The 23,465-nt window shown below is 42.8% G+C and overlaps 1 protein-coding gene across 7 annotated transcripts in view; it reads right to left on the bottom strand.

The window, feature by feature from the left end:
- Nucleotides 1-23,465, bottom strand: part of PTPRZ1 (protein tyrosine phosphatase receptor type Z1) — a 183,740-nt gene that overhangs the window by 143,896 nt on the left and 16,379 nt on the right. For all 7 annotated transcript variants that reach the window (XM_080393865.1, XM_080393867.1, XM_080393866.1 and 4 more), the window contains exon 1: nucleotides 1,005-23,465. This exon is cut by the window's right edge and continues 16,379 nt beyond it. In XM_080393865.1, the coding sequence (XP_080249991.1) occupies nucleotides 1,005-1,062 (58 nt within the window). In that variant the 5' untranslated portion in view covers nucleotides 1,063-23,465. The remainder of the gene's footprint in view (nucleotides 1-1,004) is intronic.

Here is a 23,465-nt window from a genome sequence, read left to right as displayed (position 1 = left end):
TGTGGGTTAGCGCCGGCTTACACGGGGACCCCTCGCGTGATGGTTTTGCACACAACGAGCTGAAGCTTCCGAGTTCCTCGTACCTAAATCCATGCAAACAACTGGTATTTTCTAGCGGTCTACGTGACAGAAGCTTACAGATTCAGAACGATCATTCAGTGCGATACAAATCCCGCCACCTGCGCTCCTGGTATTTAACAGAGTGTTTCAGACGGCACTTCTAACAGCACCCGCTGCGCGGTTCTCAGGATGCGCTCCAGTCGCACAGATCTGAATGAGTTGAAAATTAATTCGCTTATGTAACTAGTCCTCCAAAACCCGATGTGCGAATCCGTATTCCGGATGCAAGGTCCCACGTGAAGGCACGACTGGGATTCAGGTTTTCGAGGCGACAGTTACACCTCGTGTGAGGGCAACCACGGACGTTGCCCGTTCTCGGAGAACGAGTCTTTTTTTTTTTTTTTTTTTTTTTTTTTTCCACGGAAATCCTGCACCCATCCACCGTTCTCACCGGAACAGTTCGTGCGAGGGGCTACGGTACGGCTTTCCCTCCCACGTCCACAGGAAAGCTCGATGTCGCTGCCGCTGGCCGGGGCTTTTCCCTCCCCCCCACCACAGGCGCACCCCCACGCCGCCGCGGGTGCGGGCTGCCCGGCGGGGTCGGACCCCGGCAGGGCTCGGCGGGGCGCGGAGCGGAGCGGGGCGCGCTGCGGGAGCGGCGGCAGGGCGGGCTGGCGAGCCCCCGCCGGGGCAAGCCGCCTGTGCCGGGGGTGGCGGAGGGTGCCGCGCATCCGCGGGGCCCGGCAGCAGGGGGCCGCGGCAAAAAGGGGTAGGAGAAGCGTGCCCACCCGTGGTGCTGACTGCCGGCTCTCACGGTGTGGAACGGCCGGCGACTGCGCCTGGAGCTCCCCGCAAAAAGGAGCGGAGGGAGAAAAGCGCCACCGGAGCCCGGGGAGAAAAGTTGGTCTGAAACCCGAAGATGAATTCACGCAAATATCACTCACCCACTCTGAGGATACAGACGAGCTGGATGCAGGCAACCAAGCGCCCTAGAATGAGCATGTCCAAATCGTCCTCTGCCTCCTCCCGTCCGTCTGCCTGCCTGCCCGCCTGCCTGCCTCTCAGCCGCCTGCCTGCCTGCCTGCCTGCCTCCGTGGGCAGCCGCGCCTCTCCCCGCCGGGGAGCCGGCTCCGCGCCCGGCGGCCGCCCCCACGCCGCGGGCGGGCGGGATCAGCGGCGCTGGGTGCTGGCGGCGCCGCGGCTCGGCTCAGCGCATCGCGGGGCTCGCCGGGGGCTCACCGGAGGCCGCCCTGCGCGCCGCGCCCCGCGCCGAGCGGCCGCGCTGCCGTGTGGCGGGGCTGTGCGTGCGCGGGGCTGTGCGCGGGGCTGTGCGCGCGGGTGTGCGGGGGTGCGCGCGGGCGCTCGGTGTGTATGTCTGTGCGTGTGTGTGTGTGTGTGTGTGTGTGTGTGTGTGTGCGCGCGTGTGCGCGCGGGGGGGCGGAGACCGCGCGCTGCTGGGCGGGCGCGCGCGGGTGAGTGTGTCTGCGTGCGTGTGAGTGTATGCGGGGGGTGGGGTGGGGGGTGCGTGTGCGTCCGCGGCGGGAGGGGCACCCCACCCCTCCACACCCCCCCCAGCCAGCGGGAGGGAGGGGGCTGGGGGCCGGGAGGGGGTCACGTCACCGCGCCCGAAGCGTGGCCCCGCGGCCGAACCCCCCCCCCCCCCCCCCCGCCCCCAACACAGCGCCGGCGTGTGGGAGAGCGGCTCCGCGCGAGGGCAGCCCCCCCGGGACACCGCCACCCCCCGCCAGCGTGCGGGGAAAAGTTTGTTCCGACGCTGGCGGCGGGGAGGGGGCGGCGGGGGGCTGCCGGGGTCTCGGGGGCCGGCGCGGTGCGGGGCCGCGCAGCCCTGCGGGGGTGCCGCAGCGCGGGGAGGCGGAGGCGCCCCGTTGCGCGGCGGGGACCGAAGGGAAGGGCCCGCTTCTGGCGGCGCTGGCCGCTGCGGGTCACCGTGGGAATAGTCGCGGGGCGTCCGGCGGGGCTGGTGAGCGCTGCCGCCTTGGACGTAGGTGGCGTTTGCGGGCTGCTCCCGGAGCCGGGAAGCCGGGATGATCCGTGTTCCCTGGGAACTGGCGGCGGAGCGGGGGAAGGGGGCTGGAGCAGCAGCATGTCATTATCTGCCTTAGAAGTGGGTCAGGGCGCGGGCGCTGGCACCCTGTCTTCGGGAAGAGAAAACAAGATCATCGCCACCACCCCCCAAAGAAACCCACAACCACCAGCCCCCAAACCCCAACCCCCCCAGCCAAGACGTGGAAGATTGCGGGAAACATACAGCAGGGCCCCGTGGTGGGGGAGCGCGGGCGGGGGCGGCAGTGCCGGCGGGGCGGGCGCCGGGCCGGGGGTCTCAGCAAGGGGCTCCGGCCAGGCACCCCCCTGCCCTGAGCAGCACCCCGATCCGGAGGGAGCGGGCACCCTGCCTGCTGGGCTGGGGCCACCTTCCCCGCAGCCCTCCCGGCTGAGCTGAGCCCACTTGGGTGCCCTGGTGTGAAAGGGGGTGTGTGTGCTAGGAACACCCCTGACAAACTCTCTGGGCTTTGGGACCGTGGGGTGACACACAGAAGCTCCCGCTCCACCCCAGGCCCACTGAAGTGCAGTGTGGCTCAGGAGCCGTGTGAATGGTTTCTGTGTTTGCGATACTGTTCCCATCGGAGTGAAACTGTCTGCTCAGCACAGTTGTGATGAGACTTTTAATGGTGGGCAACTTCAGTGTAAAAACACTTGGTACTTTATAGGTACCCTGCTATTCCAGGCCTCTTGGTCCTCGGGCACAGGAGCTGCTTCTGCCAGCTTGGCTTTCAAGGAAAACAAAAAAAGTGCTGTGTCAGCTTTTCATTTTGATGTCCACCTGCTCTACCTGACGGGGATGGCATAGAGCTAACTCAACGTGAAGCAAATTGGAAATTTCTGAGTGAAGAGAAGTTAGAGGAGAAAGTGCTAAGATGCTCAGGAGTTCGGTTGTATTTGGAAAGCAGACTGAGGACGTGTCTTCTCATGCAAGGTCAGCATCTTTCAGGGTACTACAGAGTTTACGTACAATAGGGGTTAGTTCATTAGGAGGAGGATTAACTTTGAATGACAGTTCTCGTTAAGTGGGCTCCTGGTATCACAGGAAGAAAAAATTTCCATGTGCTGAGCTCCACCAATAAAAAACTATTTTAGGATTGTCCTAAGGGAAAATGTTGTTAAAGATTTTAGTCAGCTGATTTTCATGTTATTGAAAGAACTTAGATGCCAGGAAACAACTGTAGCGATTTCCAAACCCATACACATGCAAACATGCACAAACACATGCAAGACAAACTACTAATACCCATGGATAATAGATTTGAGATAAACCCCCGGCCATTGGCTTAATTTCTTAGTAGGAATAAGAATTATACAATATTGCACAGCAGTATGTATAGGTATTACTCAAATATATAGTATAAAGCCAATGCCTGCAGGAGTGCAGTAATGCATGGCACTCAGGCTGTACCTCTGCTTGGCTTTCCTCTCAAGCCCAGAGGTAGACATAACTCTTGTGTTGTATGTGTGAGCTTGCAGCAGCTTCCAGGTTCCCCCTCCGCCTTGGTGGAGACCAACTTTTGAGCAATTGGTAGCTTTTCATCTCCAGGTTCTCAGTTCTGGCCAAAACTTTGTGACGCTCTCTGACAAAGCTAAAGGATCGCCTTTAATGGCTGCCTGCTAACGTGGTTACCTAGTTAGGTGGGTGCAGAAGAACTTTAGATAGGTCGATGTGCTCCCTTTCTTACAAGGTTTCTTTAAGAATCCCCTTTTGTTCATACCATGAATGAGTTACCCATCGTGAACATGCCCACATGGAAGGGCAAGCACAGCGTTCAACTATTTCCTAGTTTTCCATAGTAAATTACTACTCAGAGAGAATCTGGTCCTGACATGGTCATGGCACCATTAGTTAGCTTTCACTTCCAGTAGTTAACACACTGTAATATTTTACAAGGTGAATGATAAACATTTAGGACAGATCACCAGTTAATGTGCTACTCTCCATCATTTGAAACCTTTCCATCAAGAATTTAGTCACCTTAAAACACAACCGCGCAGTTGTGTGCATTTAACTGCAGTTTTGTAACCTCTAATACAGAGATAATAAGGATTGATTAGAAGGTTCATCTCTGGCCTTTCAGTGCATATGCATATCTGGTCAGAATAAGAATAAAATTATAATATCCTGATGTGATCGTAGTTTACAGCTGCTTTGAACAGGTGTCATTGGTTTAGAAAAGACACCAGGGCAGTGGCCAATTCCTACAATTGCCCCTCTGGTTCTTGCGCTGAAGAATGGTTGGGGGAAAAAACTTTATCTATAGTCTAGGAAATGTTTGGCTGCGGTAGGGTGACACTGTTCACCTTCACATTTAGCTGTCAAGTAATGATGTTTTAGCTTGTGCTGCATCAAGCCAAAATGACTGAAATTCATTTGGAAATAAGGAAATCTGTCAAGCAAATCAATTCACTAGCTCTAACAATGTGATTTGTATTATTGTTTCCACTTTCTCCCATGTGAATTATAAATTACCCACAAAATGATACAATACCAAGCAGACATGAAAAGGACTTACAGTTAACATTGCGGTTTTCTATTTCTTTAAAACTTAGTATTCTTATTGATGACTTAGCAATATGACTTATTCTCATTGCAATACCCTTTAGTAAATATTTTGCAGATTTACATAAAGCTGTTCTTTCATTACATAATATTTCTACTTATCATTTTATGGAACATTAGCAAGTCTTAATGAGAAACTGGTCCCTATTTAGTTTCTCTGTTAATGTTTTCCTTGTTTGATAAGTCTTTTCCTTTTTATTTCTTTTTAACTTTCTTTAATTTTCATCTTTTTTTCCTCATCTGATATTGAATATTTTCTTCAAATCTGCTCTTTTTATCCATTGTTACATTTTTCTCAGTCTAAGTGAACCTCTCTTTAGTGTTGATACTGTATTTTCCTTTGGATTGTGACAATCTTGTTATTTTCCAGGGTGAGTCATTCCATGTCTTGTTCAGCTTTTTTCATAGCTTGTTTTGAGTGCTTATGGTTTGGTTTTTTTCAGTATAATGTCAATTTTTTGTTGCATTTATGTTCTTCTGCTGTTGTGGTAAATGTTTTCATTTTCCATGCTGTCTTTGATATTTGTCAAATCCTTTTTAGGCTTTACATGCAGCTTTTATTTTTTTTTTCTTTCTTTCTTGCCTGTGTGAAGGCTATACTACCAGTATGTCTTGTTAGGTATGGTACAAAAATGTTAAAAATCTGGTGGATTTCCATCTTTATTTTCTAATTTGCTGGATAAATCCATGTGTAAATTCAAAATAATAAACAGGTGTGTGCAAAAGGTGTGTTGTTGTGGCAATAGTTAAAGCTACCATCATTAGGAATATCATTCAGACGTAATACAACCCAAAGCCCGAGTGTCATGCTGAAGACAAATTTATCAGATCTGTCTGGTTAGAGTACTGTTTTTTTCAGAGAACTTATTCCCATAAGTATTTAATATTAAACACCCTTTACATGGGAGACTATTAGTATAGGATCTCAAACCTTTTTTTAGTATTATTAAGATGCAAAGTGAAAGTAAACCCAGTATTTTTGTCTACCTCGATTTTATTTGGCATGTTAGTGTTTCAAGATCCTTAAACACTAATTACAAAATGAATAAACACTATTTTCCCCCACATTTTAAGGAAGTTCAATTTTTTTTTTTGATTGGCCTCAGGCATTACTTTCCCAATTCAGTTGCCTTTAAAGAACACAGAAAGACAACAAAAATGGTGACATTGAACCTCTTATTTGGCCCTTTTTACTGAACAGAAGATGTGGCTCAACTTCTTTTCAAAGCTAAACCCAAGGACAGTAGATGGTGTGTATTTTCCTTGCAGAAAAGGATCAGAACTTGAGAGTTTGGTAGCAGCCGGGTAGCATCAGACCCGACCCTGAGAAGAGCTAGGCGAAAGACAAAGTCTATTCACATAGTTTGGTTTCATTATTTTACTTCTCAGTTGGAACCAGTTGTTGAACAGAGCTGGGCTGTTAGGTGCACTAAAGACAGCAGGGTTTAAACCTGTCTTTTTAAGCAGCAGTCTGGCCTAGCCATGGAAAAGGCTTCAGTAGCACATCTTCTGGCAAAGCAGATGATCTAATGAAATGTTTGTGGGCTACAAATCTTAAATACCTGTTTCTCCCAGCTTTATCAGCTGATCTTGAAATAAAAAAAAACACATCTCTCTCTCCAAACTCTCTCTTCTGGCGAAACCAGTGTGTACCTAGCTGATTCCTTCAGTGTCAAAACAGCTGCACCTTGTTAAATCTGCTGGAGAATGACCTTCCAACCCCACTGCTTACCGACCAGAATGGTTATAGACTATGAGAAATAAGCAATGAAGCAATGCAAACTTTGAATAGATTGGTTTCTATATATGTACATGAGCACTGAGTCAAATTTGTCTGCATTTCCTTTGTACTCATTTGTAGCTGTTCGGTCACAATTTACCTCTCTGCGATGTAGCACTCGACACCACTACTCAGCACCCACTGCTACTACTCAACACCTGTTGCAAACAAGTGTTTCCAACATTTGCCATGAAGGTTGGTGCTATTTTTCCACATGAAACCTATCTGTGAAGAAAGATGCATAACTGGCTGACTTTCTGTTTTCAGCTCTGGGAGAGGCATGGCCACGTAAAATGCTCTGAATCCAGTTGCAAATCCCTTCCTATGTCCTAGACAAACCGACATGCCTCCAGGGCCATTTGGTTGTTTTCCCTCCTGCTATGCAGCAACAGAGAAAACGAAAATAATATTTCATTCTCCTGTTTAGCATTCCTATTCATTTCTGCTTGGATTATTAAATGTAAGATTGGGAGCACAAAGCACAGCTATGACCACACTGCGTATCATCTCACTGCATGGTTACCTGTTAGCAACACAGTAGTTTCCCGCAGGGACAGATAAGGTAACTCCTGAAATGATAAATGAAGAGTGGGCAGGAGTGAATTATTTAACATCCAATCCCCCCCAGGGTCCCCAAGCACAGGGTGGTAGGACCTCCTAGGAAGTCTTGGTTTTGCTTGTTTTTCTGTGGAAGGGCAGGTAGAAACAGGTCTGCTTGAGTGCCAGGGATGGTGGCAGCCTGGTGCAAAGCCTCTCCCAGCTCCTTACAACTATCCAGGCACTGAATTTGGCCCTCTGCTTTGAGACGGGTAAGAAGCCCACCGTCTTTTCTGTCACCCATGCAGTGAACTGTGCCTACAAGTAACAATTCCCCTTCCCCTGCGGCTCTGACCGCTCGTCAAGCGCTCGTTACGGAGCGTAAAGAAACGTTTTCTATCCCAGTGAAGAAGGTTCTTTCAATCAATAACTGCAGAATAAGGCACTGTTTTCAGTGGTGTTGGTGATTAAAAGGCTCTTTTTATTCTGCCTTCTTTTTGAAGATAGTGTACATCCTGACAGGAAATTCGGACAAGTAAAACTGAAACGTATACTTACAAAAACAGCAAGCCCAAATGGAAAACTCTGGTGCATGCTCATGCTATGTATTGAAGGCATGCATAGGCTCAAATACTTGATCATGCAGAGTAAACAGACAGTTCCTATGTATGTGGCAGGCTCTAACAATACCCCATTTAATAGTAAGTAAATTAAAAAATAAATAAATCCCCCCTGCAACCAGCCATTAAACTGAGATCTACTGGGTCAATTCCAACCAAAAGCAAGTCGTTTTGGCTCATTCACAGATCTAATCAAACAGTATTTTCAACGTTGACATCACATTTACCATTTTTTTTCTCTTTCATTTGTGAATCTGGTGGCCACCTTATTACAGCAAGTACTGACCCACAAGCACAATAGATATGAAGTCTCTGGAACAATTTATCATAATCATCATGCATGGGTAAACATTGTTGATGCTGCTGCACTGAGGAGTTTTCAAATAATGCATATTGAATGGTAGGAACACTTTACTGCTGGCAAATGAAGCACAGACTTTTTTTTTTTTTTTTTCCTAAATGCATGTTTACAATCTTTTCTCTGCATTTTTTTGCTTATAGAAGATTGTACCACTTTTACAGGGTATATTTCAATTTTAACTGAAACTAAAAGCAACTTAGATTATGGAAATGACCTAATATTTGCTATTATTCTCATTGCTTTTAAATGTGTGTTTTTGAAAACTATTATTCACCTGGGGATAAAAGTAAACAGCAACAGAACAACAGTGGTGTGTTGGTATGCCATAATTCATCTCAGAAATAGCCACTGTCGGCATTCAAGGTATTTGCAAAATAAATTGTTCACAGCTCATCCTTCTTTTGACAGTACCACCAACGTTGCTGGTACATTGATAGGAAAATAAACAGAGGCAGAGACATTGGCTTCTAGCACATAGAAACAAAAGGCACAAGTTTCTGAAGCAGAGAAAAAATAACTAAGTAAAGCACTGTTTCTCCTTAACATCTATAAGTATTTAAGGCAGTTGTTCCATTGTAATGGCTTCTAAGATCTCAGAACATCTGTTGCTTGAAAGACTAACTTAAATTTGAATAAAATTTAATCAGAAAACATAGACATATCCTGGTTTGCTATTAAATCTTCAGAGCTGCCCATCAACTGTGGCAACTGAAATATATAAAATTTAATATACACAGAGAAAAATGTGATGCATGTAGAGAAAAGAATCTTAGGTTCTAATAGAAAATGATGAGATTTGAGATTAGTTACCACTCAGGAGTGAGATTTGGGGTTATAATAGATGGTTGTATGAAAATATTAGCTCAGTACTTGGCAGATGTCAAAAAAAGCAAACATTATTAATAATTATTAGAAATTGAATAGAGAACAAACCAGAGCGCATTACTTATGCCACTCTACAAATCCTCTTCTCTCTTGCCGCTTCTGACTCAGACTGAATACAAAATTATTCTTTTTTTTTTTCTCACTACACACACACAAATCCCCAAATTATGTTCTTCTGAGAAGAACAAAGGTGATCAAACTCATATAAGGTGGGACAGCTTCTATGTTTAGTGAACGAGTAGGAATCTATTTGGGGAATTTGAGGGAAAAAAAGGATCTGGGTATCTTCAATCTGGAGAAGAGACAACCTACGATCAAGGTCTGCAGAACCAGACCAGACCACGGAGAGGGCAGATGGGGAATGACAGCTCACTTGTCCAACAGAAGAAACTGCTGGCAGCAAATGAAGCTAGTATGAGCCAAATTCAAAAAAGACTCCAAACCCAAGGTTCTTCCTGGAGTGATAGTCGGTCCTGTGGAGATCCTTGGCAATGGTATTCTGGACTCAGTGAATTTATGAATGTTCAAGGGCAGGCCAACAAGACTTTGGAAGAAAGAGTCGTTAAATATTATTAAATGGACATATACCATCAGTCCCAGTAAATGTCCCAAACTCAGAATTAGTGAGGGGTTGCAGATTACTTGGGAAAAACATAATACACCAGTCCCCTTTTCCTCATCCCTAGGCATCTACTAACCATTGGAGAGAGCATGGCTGCTTTTTCAGAGCCAAATGACACTTTTGCATTACATTGTTAACAGGTGCCTTCAGCATGGAGAGCTGAAGCCTTTAGAGGTCTCGTTAATTACAGGTGTGGTCCTGAGTGATGGCATAAACTATAGCACATTTAAATACACCAGAAAAAAAAAAAGATAACAAAACATCAAAATATTCTGTCTGCAAGTAATGAACATGCCATTAGGTTATGTTTTATCAAATGTTGCTTATTTTAAAATACAATTGGAAAAAAGTAAACATTTCCATGGAACTAAATGTCAGGAGAAAGCAAAATCCCTCCCAGTAAGTTTTATGGTTAAGGTAAGGGTTAGGGACCACCTAAGGAAAAGCTAAGCAGCCAACTGGTATGCAGGGAGGTGAGTGGGCCCTGGCTTGAGGTTCAGCTAATTGAACATGACATGAGATGTTATGTTGTGGGATGTAATGTAATGAGTGAGAAGCTGTCAAAAGTTACAAATTGTACCATGAAGGCTGGCTGTGTTTCACAGTTGGTTAAGGGTGAGTTACATGAGAGGTGGCCAAACTTCATAATTGGAGGGCAATAGTGGGGTCTTCTGGGGAGAAGAACTTGCAATGCCAGCAATACCTACGTAAAGATATGAGTAAAACCATGTGAGGACAAAATTACCTAAGTAACTGTACAAGAATACCAAATTTGGATACAGATATAGGAAAACTGGGACCACCAGGGAAAAATACCCTAAGGATTGGTTGATTATATGGAGTGGGACCAGAGTGGAGAAAGGGGACAATCAAGAAATACAGGGGATTATGCATGGGAACATGTTCATGAGGAGCATAAAGGAGTTTGGTCATTTGTGAGCAGGTCATTGAGTATTTTTTACTTAAATCAACCTGACTGAAACATTCCCAGTTGGTATTATGAATCAGCAGCAATGTGTGAAGACCCATCTGTTTGCCTGGGTTGTCACTTCTATTGTGATCTTTCACTGTTTTAAAATACTATATAATATGTTTGGACAAATACTGGGATGATAGTCAACCCTTAGTGTCAGGTTACATGATTTCACCCTACCAGAATCAGTAGGCTGCCCTGTTTTGTGGCTGTCCTTGAAAAGCCCAAGCTAAATTACTGATTCTGTTTTAGATTGTCTTGGCGGGGAGGCTGTAATTCGCAACAGAAGACACATAAATGTAAGGGCCTCCAAGATGACTATGCACCCATCACAGCACATGGAGAACTGGTCAGTGTTTTCTGATGAAATGTCAGCGTCTGCTTGGCACGGTGTGCTGAATAGCTCTCTAAACGCCATTGCGTGTCTCAGTTTGGATATTTACTGACTACTGTGAGAACTGAGATACCTCACATACATGGAGACATTTAAGGGCTCGATTCAGATTCCTAAATATAGGCATTTAGTGCTCTCTGAGAACCTGACAACCTCCATGACCTGCACGCTATGCTATTAGATCTGCCTCGGGACTTAGATGAGACCTAGAGCCATAAGGAGTTGCATGAAAGGCATAAAGCATCTCAAGTGTAACAAGATGCTTGTGTATGGGTACATGCACTCAGTCATCACCTTCAGGCTGAATCCTCTCCGTGGTTTGTCACATTGAGGGAAGCGCTAGGAGCTAGATCCACAAAGGGGCACGGGTGTTGAGTTTCCTTCCATATTGCCTTCAGATGCCTGGCTTTGGAGTAAGATCTGTGGTCCTGAGGTAAGTGCTGCACCCCTCAGGGGTTAGGGATGGGCAGACAATTCCCCTTTCTCCAGATCAGTATCCTCCCTGCAAGGCTGACTGGTGCCCATGTGCAATCAGGGTCACAGTCCTTTCATGTACCTAGGACCATGGATTCTTCTATTTGGCCTCCTCCTTCTTCCCTGGTGGAGATGAGGAGATACCTTTCATCCTGCTGTAGTGCTTGGCAGAACAGGGTTTGGGTGCTTGTGAAACAGGTGGGAGAGGGTACAGGCAAGCTGATGTTGCCAGAAATCAGGAGGGTGGAGAGAAAGGCAGGCTGTTAGCACAGTGCAGTTTGGGGGCTGATTGTGCAAGTGTATGGAGAAGGTGGGCTACCCTGTATGGGAGTGGGAAAACAGATCAATGAGATGGCAGAACTGTGCTGAGGAAAAAGGGAAGGTGTGGTACTTGTATGGAGGAGGAGGAAGAAATGGGCTGTTCTTGGGATTGGAGGAGGTGAAACATAAAGCTGACTGCTTTTGTGGGGGATGAAAGAAATAGGCTACTTATAGCAGAGGTGAAAAATGCTGTAGCAGGTCCTAAAAACAGATCTGACAACGATGGCTGCCAAGGCTTAACTATCTTGGTCTCAATCATCTCTCAAGGTGCAGACAATTGGCTCAGTTCTCAAGCACTGCTGAAGAAGGAAATGGCCACTTGTGTTCTAGTGGAAGGTCTCGCATAGGCAATGGGAGACTCGGGTCCTCTGCCCACCTCATTTGCAAAGTTCACTGCTTCTTTGCACTCCCAGAGTTTGCCTGGAGGTCCTGGGACCCATTAAGTTGGGTAAGTGCTTTTGTGGGTTCTGCTCCTTTGTTTTTCTGCTCTACAGGTTTCTGTCTGCTCAGGAAAGATAACAGCTCTTCTCTGCTCACACGGGATTTTGGAGATAAGAACTCTGCAGACAGCTCGGTAACAGCATTTCAGACAAACGTAGCCTGTGGATCACCTAGTGCAGTTTGTGGCACTCCAAGCTCTATTTAGATTAAAGGCTTTGTGAAAATGAAGATTATTATCGAGATCCTATACCTATATCTAGCATAATTATATATGAAAGTATGAATAACCTTGTTGAAACATCTCATATTCTGCTAAATTATTATTAATAGGAGACAGGGAGGCTTAATAAGTGGGATTAGCACACATGAGTGGCTACATTAATGAACTGTTAGCATAAATGAAATACTTTGAACTTTCATCATTTGGAACAAATAAGCTTGTTCATCTCCTGAGTGATTTGTGAATGTACCAAAAATATCCTCCAATGTTTGATGTGCAAGATAACTACTTTAACAGGGGAGGGAGGACAGAAGGGTGGAGGTTTGTGTGTGTAGTACAGCAAGCTCCCACACTATATATATATATATATATATATATATATTTTTAAATTTTGTAATCTCGAATTAGCTTTCAGGCTCCAGCAACAGCCAAGAATATGGAAAAATAAAATAAAATCAAAAGATGAGGACAGAAGTGCACTGTTCTTCCCCTACAAACAAATGCAGCCAGGGTGGCAGTGTTGCTTCTGAACTTCAATTCACACTGAATGGTGCTGAGCTGGACAGTTGGTCTTGCTGAGCTCTCCCTTACCTGCTAGCTGTCCTGAAGTTGGCAGCAGCCTTGAAAGACTTGCTGTGTGTAAAGATGTGACAAATTCCATAACTGGAAAAGGGAGGATGGAAAAAAAGGTCCCTTTTCCACACTTCCAGAGCATATGCTGAAAGCTTGTGATTAAACAAAAGATTGGAATAAAACCTGTGGTCTGCTATGTAAACAGATCAAATCCACTGAAACTGCACAATTTGCTCCCACAGATCAGGAAACAGGCTTATACCTCCAATATTCTTTATTAAGATGAAGGTAAGTATCACCAACAATTTATGATACTGGCAAGCATGTTTCTTATGAAATTAATGATTTTTTTGTAACTCAAATCTTGTGGTGCTGGATTAAATCCATTTGTCACAGGCAACAAATGTGCAGTAGCTATAAAACTTCTTGGCTTTTTCCTGAAAGAACAGTTTCACAGTTTCTCATTATACATGGTAAGTAAAGGACCAGATTTGAAATATTTTACATTCAGTTTCTTTGTACTTTTATGAAGCGTGCTGTGTAAAATTACAAAGCCTGGGTTCAAATGCCATTGTCCCTATACATCTCTCTTCTAGATGCTAGATGACTCTTGCTGAAACCAAGTAATCCTCGTGAGGACTGTAGCTTTATAATGCGGCCTCTAGGTCAAGCCTGGGAAAAGAAGGCCTCTGAAAATGAGATGGCCTTTCTCTTCCTAATATTTTCTACATTATCCTATATAACGCCCATATAACCACCTCCTTGTGAGCAATATTCTCACAAGGTTCAGGTAGGACAATGGCAAGGGCAGAATCCATGCAGATAAGACAGTCCTTGCCCAGTCCCAGGGTGTATCTGTAAAAAATGGACTGTGTAGAGTTTTAGGCGTTAGGACTGACGTTGCTGTAGCACTACCTTTTCCCATTCTAAATCTGTCTGAATTTCCATTCAGATAAGCATATTGAGTCTTTACAGAACAAGGTGGATAATTCCTTTTTATGAAGGCAATTTAAGCTCAGATTATATGAAGGAGAGCATTTAGAAATTTTTTATGGTATGCAATGAGGATGAAATCCTGGCCTCTGATGGAGTCAGTGGTGCAACTCCCCTATTTACAAGGGTTCATGGTTTAATGTAATCCTCTGTACTTTGTAAAATACATTTGTGTACTACAGGATCATTTTCTTCAATGCTTAGAGACTCCTGTTCAGCCTTGAAATTGTTAGTAGAATAGGAGCTGCCCTTATGCTTTTAAAAGCTGTCACTTCCTTCTGCCTTTGGAGAGTCGAGGTGCAAAACAAATGTTTTTGAAAGCCAGATTGCAGAGGCAGAGAAATAATCTCTCCAGAACAATTAGAGAGGAAGATTTATATACATAGTGAGACATGTTGTTGTTCTTTAACAGCAACAGGTGAGAAAGCGTAGGAAAAAAACCTGGTGGAATAATTAAAATTTGTAGCGTCAAACATACAAGATATAAAATACGTTACCTAGCCCACCTCCCTCCTGAAATTTGCATGGTTCTTTTCTCCAGTATCTCTTAAATACCATAGACAAACAATTCTATCCAGTTTGGTTTTTTTTCGATCCAGAGCCTTGCCTGTATTATTGTATCTTTAGATACAATTGAATTCTATCTAAAAACAACTGGAACTGTACACTAACCTTCCAAAACCATTATGGAAATCCTCAAAGGACAAAATAGTCTTGAATTGTGTTCATGTATTGAAACACAGGATTACCAAAAGAGATGAGGGCCCTGAAAGTTTACCCTGAATTGTTTAACTATCCTAGTACGCATTCAGCCTCTGGTGTCTAATTTGTCTGGCATCCTTAATGCCAGAATAAGATTTCAAGACTATACAGGAAAGAGCTTTTGAATCAGCACCTTCCCTTTCACTGTCTGAACAGCTTTAAAAAAAACATATCTGCATCATTTAATTCCGAAATTCTTGTAAGTTTAGGAAATAACTAATTCTTACTAACACTGAGTGAAGGAAAGCCCTCTGTAGTTTATTTTTATGTCAAGATATGTATTTTTCTCCTAGTACAAACTTACTGAAGGCAATTTTTGCCCCAAAATATTCAGTTGTTGGTAAGACTTGTTTTGTTTCTCTGTACAGAAAGAGGAAATATTTTTGAATACCTGTGAAATCTGTGCACATTGCAGAAACTGAATCCAAATCATAATGAGTTTCAGAAAGACTGGCTCAGCAGTTGAGGAAGAAAATGCAGCAGACGGTGATTCTTTTTTTTAATCTTAGACTAGAAGTTATATTCTCTAAATTGAACAGTATTTCACCCCTCTGTACATGAGTGCGTAGAAAAAAAATGCAGGTACTTTATTGAATTTTCTTTTAGCTGGGTAGTCTGAATAGAATTAGTGTTAGTGAGTTGCTTCAGCTGAAAGTTGACAAATGTGTATTTTTTAAGCCTACTGTCTCACTAAAGGCCAAACTGTGCAACTCTTTCTCATGCTAATGAGAAGTTGAAGTCAATGGGACTTGACATGTAAGTGCGGTAAGGGCTTCATAATCTGGCCCTAAATGCTTTTGCTTTGATAGATCTCGGTCTGTCTTGCTCTCTTGCTGTCTCTCTGTCTTTCGATAACAGGTTATGTCTAAAACTTTTGCTGGTGATATACTGTGAGAAGAGAGCTCAGTAGGCTTCCTGCCATTTTTTGAAAACCTGTTAACAGTACATTTTAATTGTCATTTTCTCCCAACTTCATTATAAATATAATTTTATGCTGATCTGCAAGCTCCATCTGACAGTACTGAGCACCATAATATCAAGATATCTACAGCATCCATCAACATGACTGACACAGATTAGACAATTCTGCTTTTCATCAGCAAGGTTCCTATCTCTGAAGATACTCTCAGTGTAGTCCAAAGCCAAATAAAATGCAAATAATACAGTGCAGTCTACTAAAACACTGAGAAAAGAGTGCTTCAACATCTTTTTGTGCGTGCTTTTAAAGAAGAGACTAAATGTTTGATCTTATTAAGAATGATAATAAATGTTTTAATGGCCAGGGTGGTCCTTGAGAGGAGACAGGATCATTCTGGCCTTGGACCTATATGTTTGTCCTGCAGTGGTATCTTACCTGTGGGCTACGTGAGATAATAATGACTGGAAAAATGAAACTGAGTAAAATTCACATGGATAGATACCATGACACATTCACTAGATGAGACTCTTCCCTTTAGGCGCAGGGAACCAAGCCTTCCTCTGCTTACTGAAGGGCATCTCAGTCTTAACTCGCAGGACTAGGACAGTGAAAAATGAAAGCTAATTCACTGATAGAGCCTGCTGCTAATACATGTGCATCCCTTCTTACCACACAGCTCGTGGGCTCATGTTCAGCTAGCAGTGCTGCACCTGTGCATTGGGAGCCTGCAAAGGATGTGGTTTATAAATCAAATCATCAGTGAAAAGGCAATCATTAATTTTACAGGCTACGTATGACATGCATCTGTATTGCATACTCTGCACTGAATGTTTAATTCAGGGGCTAAATGGTATTCATGGTAACAGGGAGAGATTTTTCACCATGATGAGGTTCAATCTAACCTGCAGATGAACTCCAGATTCAGTTTTTCCCCTTCCTTTGTGCACCATGAAAACCAGAAAAACAGCTGTGGTTGACCTTGGAATGGGGTCACTGTAGTGCTGCCACTGTCAGTGTTCTACCACCCTCTTCATACTATGGAGCAGCAGAAGGGACTCCCACCGGCACAGCAGAGCTCCAGATACAGTATTCTGTATTTGGTTCAGTAATGGTCTGTTCTTGTCCCCTTCCTTCATTGAAGAGCAAGGGTATAGTTATCATGTATATCTCCAGCTGTCGTAATCTGTTTCTCTGTCCTGCTGAAGGATGTATGGTCAAGCCCTGAGGACACAGAGCCTGTACAGAAAATATTTGAGCATATTGCATTGCTCTACCAGAGGTGGCCAGGTCAAAGTGAGAGGTGAGCAGGGCTGCAGCTGATGCTCAGCAGAGTTTCCAGGCTAATGCCACTCGCTTGCCACACATATTCTGTGGGCTGTAGCTGCTGGGGACTGAGGCATCACACAGCAATGAGATTTACAGATTGGTAGAAAGTGAGTGTGTGGTCAATGCCTCGCCAGTGGCTAAGCTGTGCTGATCCCAAACCAATTTAATGTCCAGCCCTATCCCGATCATCCACATGTGATGCTGCACGTGTACAGACATTGATACATCAGCTACACAAGAAACACACATTTAATGGGCTGAATCGAAGGTGTGCGTGAAAAGCCTTTATAGAAAGGAGAATAAATACTGTGGGCCACGATGCCTTTCTTCTTTTAAAACAAAAAAAAATAATCCTTTTGTTAGTTCACTCTCAAAAATGATACTTTTTTTTCTCTCAAATTAAACAAAAAATTACTTCTATCAATCTGTAACAGATGCTCTTTGTGTATTTGTTATTGTAGTTTTAAAGCTCCCTAACATCACTAAATTTATCAAGTTTTAGCCTTACTGGGTCATCAGTCAGGGCAAGACATCCCCAGCTGGAACTCCACCTGCCCAGCACAGCATCCTGCCATTCTCTGTTCCATTCTGTATCCCAAGAAGTCCAACCATCCTTATTGTTTCCCCTGAGAAACCTCAGAAAACTACTTTTGAACTGTGGAGCAATGTATCTGTATTCTATATTTGCATTTCTAATCAGGAGATGATTAATTACTTTAATAACATGTTAATTAGTACTGGGTAACTTCCGTATACTACTACTGAAATCGGTGGATTTACTCCACATAAAATCCCGCTTGTCTGGCTGCACAGTTTTATTTAAAGAGGGTTCACATGTGGAAAAGCCAGAGTAAATTGCACGCACCTAGAAGAGTCCAATGCCATTCTCAAGAACCTTGTAGGCTGTGCAAGCAGTTGATGATAAGAAAATAATGAGCCTGGGGGAAAAAAAAAAAAAGGCCAGTTTAATCTAGAAATACAGCATGGGCTGCATATGGGGCTGCAAATCAGTAATATTTCAGAAGTTAGACAGAAAAATAAAGAAACAAAAAACTAGCTCCTACTTGTCTTCTCAGGATGCAGAAAGCACAGGCTAGCACTCTCTTTTAAACATTTTATTGAAGCAGTAGACGACAGTCAGTAGCAAAGCACGTGCTTTCATTATGGGATGCCAAACCCACATCTCTGTTGAGTCTGCTCTGCACCTTAGGCCCAAGTCTTCCACTTCTGCTAGAAAGACCCATCCGCTAGGCTGCTATTCTGTGTCAGAGCTGAGACAAGACCTCTCAGCTCTAGAGGCAAAACTGAAGGTTTCTCTTCCAAGGATGAAGTGCTAGACTGCTCTCCGCAGGAAACAGCACAGTAAAGAGGCTTGCTGCTCCTGCAGGGAAGGACGATTGAGTACAGGAGGTGTCAATTGCTACTTCTTCCCCCCAAGGGGAAAGCCACTGCCCTGGCCCAATATAACTTGGCTACTCTTTGAGAAGCAGAAGCAAACTCATTTTCCTAGAGACAGGAAAAAGAAGTGGCAGATCATTTGCTGCCCTTTGTAATTATCTGTTGCAGAAAACTGTTTAAACTTCCTTTTCCTGAGCTCATGCCAAGGCAAGATGTTCTCTTTTTTGATAAGAACTGTATCTTGAAACTTGGAAATCTTTCTAAAGTGTATCTATAAACAAGGTAAAAAATTGATACCTTTGATGAAAAAGAAATGGCAGGAAAAACTCCTAAGCAGCACTGATACTTATCTTTGGAAGAAAACAACACCAACACCAACAAACCCCCCTCTTCTACTCCATGGGCATTTGTGAAAGTTTGATTAATGTGTTTGAAGAGATTTGAGGATCTGAAATAGGACAACCTGAGTGTCCTGGGCATTGCAGACCTCTAATTGTTGTATATTTGACTCCTCCCAGAGGTAGGATCAATGGAAACTTTGTCTACTTGATAGCTCAGTAAAAAACATCAGAGTCAAAGGTAGAGCCAAACCATGAAATATTTTGATCAGAAGATCACAGAAATAAAGTTGCCTCGTTGAATCATCAGCTACATTTCATTGGCCAAATTATTTCTTAACTACTTCTAACAAAATGCTGCATACATTTGGTTTGTGTTTGTACAATGAGAGTAAGTACAAAAACTTTCTTTGAGCTGTTATGGAAATATTAAAGGTCCAAGGGAATGCATTCAGAATGGGAACTTTGATAGTGTACAATATTTATGCATTAATTTAGCAACTGAACATTTGCATAAAGTTCAGGTAGATCTATTCCTATGAATAGTCTTGCACAATAACATCAGACATCTCTACTAATCCTACAGAACATCAAAAGCAATGCTGGCTGCTATTCAACTGGGTTCAGTGCCATGACAACAGATGGAATTCATGGCTGAGGGGTAAAAAAAAAGACTTCCATCCCCTTGTCACTTTTTGTAAGAATCCCTAAAGAGAAAATTATGCAAACTAGTAGAGACTGAATGTAGAACAGGAATGCCTGTGAACATGTGCTATCTGCATTTACACAAAACAGCTTATTTGTGAAACAGAATGTAAGTGGTAAAAGTAGATATGGAAATCTTATTTAAATTCTTGTGAAGGGCAAAGAGGAGGAGGAGGGAGATTGGGCTGGATTTCTCTTCCTCTGAGTTTGTGGGGGAGCAGACTGAAATTCATAATATTATGCTCACAGGCAGATGACATGAGAATGATTTTTTGATGTTGTTAAAATGAATGTTCCTATGTTTTGTGAAGAGATCATTCTAAGACACTTTAATCTAAATGTGTATGTTTTGCAGAAAAATTTTGTTTGGCAATATTGTGATCTCTTTAGATTGAATATTTTGGACATTACTGTCCTATAGTATAAGAAAATTATAAATGAAAGCCTAAAAGGTAAAATTACATCATCAATTAACAAGTAAAATGTTGAGATGAATCTCAATTTTCAGTGTAAAGGAAAAGAGATCTCTGAATAATTTTTGTTGCCATTTTTTTTTTCTCTCTAGTCAACAGCCCACAGACTTAAGGTGATGAGTCAGGTGCATCTACTATGCAACTAATAAAGACCACTGTTGCTTCAAAAGACCAGGCAGCCAGACTTACCAAGTTTAGAAGAAAAAATAACCATACTTTCTACTGCACAAAAAAGTTCAAGGAACAATAGGCTCAGTCTTGCAGGTAGAAATAAGATTTCTGGGAACTGAGACAAAAGTGATAAAAGAAAATGGAATCTTAAGGGCTGGATCCAGCAATACATTGGTCAAAAGATAGTTTTTCTGCTGCTAAGATGTTTGCATGATCAGATAATACATATGGAGCAGAATATAGAATAGAAATGGCAGTTTTTTAAGGGTACTTTCTGGTTACCTATCCTTGTGTCTAATAGAAGCTTAGTGTTCCATAAATAGATTTTCAGAATAGTTTTCACATTTTCCTCAGCAATAAAAATGTGGCTTTGCATGATGCTGTCCATCAGAACCATCTGTAGTACAGAGCAGAAGCATGAGTGTTTTTTTCCCTGCAAGATAGTAGTCAGAACTAACCATATGGTTCTGCATTCATTTTATTTTGGAATGCATATTTAGTACCCTCATTATCAGGTACTGCAGGAAAAAAAGGAACGTTTTAACATTTCCTGGCCTAGCTACAAGGGCTGCAAGCAAGCTTGCAGTGGTCTGCCATTGCAAGAATGCATAAGGAGCAAAAAGCGTAGCTGAATATGTTATGCCTGTATCCTTGACCTTTGAAGAAGTTTGGCTTGAGGTCTTCTTGGCTGTGACTGCCTATCACTGAGAATTTTATTTCATTTTCCACATATTGTGAAAGGAGTGAGCCAGTCTTTGATAATAGATGTGAAATTGTTTCTTATTTTATTTTTTCTACTTATTCTTTATTTTATTTTCAGTAGTTATGACTCTGAAATGCCAGAGTCTGGCATTTTTTTTCTGAGATACCTGGTGTTTCTGTATGTTTTTTTTTTTTATCTGACCTATGGCAAGGAACAAAGACAGATGTGAAAGACTTCTCTGCCCAAGCAGTGTGATCAGATGCTTAGCTGTGCATAGTTGCATTCAAGAGCGTTCAAGCTGCAGATGTTAGATTTGAGGGGCATTTTCAAAATGTGGTCAAGAATATGAACTCTATGTCATCCTTGTTTTAGATTCCTAGTTCATATAATATAAAAGCATTTATTTGGCTGTTAGTAAGGGCTATTTGTCCTCCTGATGTTTTACATAAAATTTAGCATATGACTAAATCAGCCTTGTTAAAACTGACCATTAGCTAAGTGGAGACAAAAATTAATGATGGCAGAGTAATAGATAAAGTTACATCTTTTTAAGGCTAAGGAGGAATTTAATGTGCTCATTAAAAAAATATTCACTAACAAAGTTAACATTCTCATACAATGGAAAAATTCCTAATTCTGTGATATACAATGGGACATCCCATTTAGAAAGGGTCAGTGAGTTTCAGAGGTCCCTTTCCTCCTTTCTGGAGGGAATACGTTCTTTGGAAACCTACCTTTTGAGGAGAGGGTGGAAGGCAGCAAGACCTATTGAGATGACAATGAGATCAAAAAAGAAGGAGTGATTATTCAAATCCCTCAGAGAAATAAAAGCCTGAAGTAAGAAGAACTGAACCCAAAAAGGAGCAGGCAGGGTGGGGAGCGGGCAAAGGGGAATGAGAAGCAGAAACTGAATGCAGAGGGCAAGGCCTGAATGGGAAGCAGTGAAAGAATTAGGACTTGAAAAGGGAAGGAGGAGGGGAAAGTAGGGCTGAGGAAGAGAAGAAAGCAATGAGAGGCACATCATGCTGAATGAAGCAGAGATGGAAAGTTTATTCTTCTCAGCCTGTAGCAGCTCTTTTGAATACTTTTTATGATGGGTCTATGAAGCTAAACCACAGCTTAATCATATTGCTTGTCCTGAGGTCAAATTTATCAAAGGTTCCATTTTTATGTCCGTTGTCAGTGGACCACGCTGGTGAGTGGCAGGTACTGTAAAGTTTCAGAAGGCCATGAGACAGCACATCCAGTCCTCTGCTTGGTTGCTTAGATACACTAATGAATTGTATTAGGAATTTCTCACCTCACATTTGCACTCCCCTATGTCTCAAGTATTGCATTTCAGATAATCATGTGAGCAGACTTGAGGCATGCAAAAATAAGTTCTTTTTTTTTATGAAGAGAACTACTTACAGCACAGCTGCAACCGCAACAAGCATTTATTTTGTCAGATAGATTGATTTCCTCATCACTTTCCTAAAATTTTCCTTCTACAACCTCTATTCTTTCCTCTGACTACCCTGTAAGTCACAATAGCCCAATTCTCAACACACCGTATGCTGGAATAGTCTTCACAACTGAATTAGAGCAGGTTTCAAACCCACTGAAGGATATATCTGATGGTGGGTGCCTAAAAAAGGAGTTGGTGGTTAGCCCAGCAAAAAGAACTGATGCTTTCAGTGTTCTAGCTATACCTTTATATCAGAGCAGGAAACATGTAGGAGGACATGTTGTGGTATCTCCTTAAAGTAAGCTAAGATGTTAGCCTGAAACTGCCATCTACAAATGAATTTTACCAGGAGTGTCACAGAAGTGGCAAAATGTGTACGCTTTTGTTTGTGGAGTAACATTTTGGTTACAGAAACACAAGCACTCAAGAAGCGAGAGTTACTCAGACAATATTGTCTTTAAACTTAAAAAAGGGGATAATCTAATGATGCACACTGATGAGTGAATATTAAGCTTTTTTAAATAGCTGTTCCTTAACAGAAATAAATGGTTTTACTGGGTAACAGGATAAAGTCAGGTTATCAGTGAAGTGAAGACACATTGGTGGTTTTCTTATAAGCAATTCCTAATTAAGGCAAAATACTGTCCATGTACTTACATCCCCATTAATTTAAACATCAAATTCTTAAAAAAAAATTCATTGCACTTATTAACTAAACTAATTTTATCCTATCTTAATTCTCTTCTGTTTTCTGAGCCTAATAGTCCAGCTCTGAGTGCAGTTTCCCTTTTACTATTGGCATGTAATAAGATGAGAGTCAGGACCATCTCAAACCATGAGGCGTAGCTTGTAGGGGTTCAACAGTCAGCACACGAAAGACTTGTGGAGGGTTAGTTGCTTTTGTGCCATTTTAGCATGTTGTGCAATTCGGATCAGGTTGAGTCTCTTTTTGGCTGCCTAAAGTTCTGGGAGAGTAGGACTTCCACCTCCATGGGTCCTAGACATAAACTGAGACATAAGCTGTGTTGAGAAAGCATAAGCTGAAGCTGATGCAAAAGAAGATGAGGACAAGGAAGAGGAAGAGGAACAGAAAGGGATGGGGAAAAGGGAAGGAGAAAGGGAAAAGGAAGAGCAAGAGCAAGAGGCAGAAGCAGGAAGAGAAAGGGAGAAGAAGGAGCTGGGCATTTGTTTAGCTAAGAAAAGTTACAGGAAAGATGATTTGGCAGTGAAAAACCTCTTTTACAAGCACTTAAATATTTATGTTTTATTATCTTTCAGGAGTTTAAGAAAATGCAAGAAAGGAAACTTACCCAGTCATGTTCTTATTTATTTATTTGTGAAG

This window comes from Falco punctatus, assembly GCF_963210335.1.
Source record: "Falco punctatus genome assembly, chromosome: 6".
NCBI classification, from domain to species: domain Eukaryota; kingdom Metazoa; phylum Chordata; class Aves; order Falconiformes; family Falconidae; genus Falco; species Falco punctatus.
The sequence above is the reverse complement of the archived record's forward strand: the minus strand, read 5'-3'. Positions and strand labels throughout refer to the sequence as shown.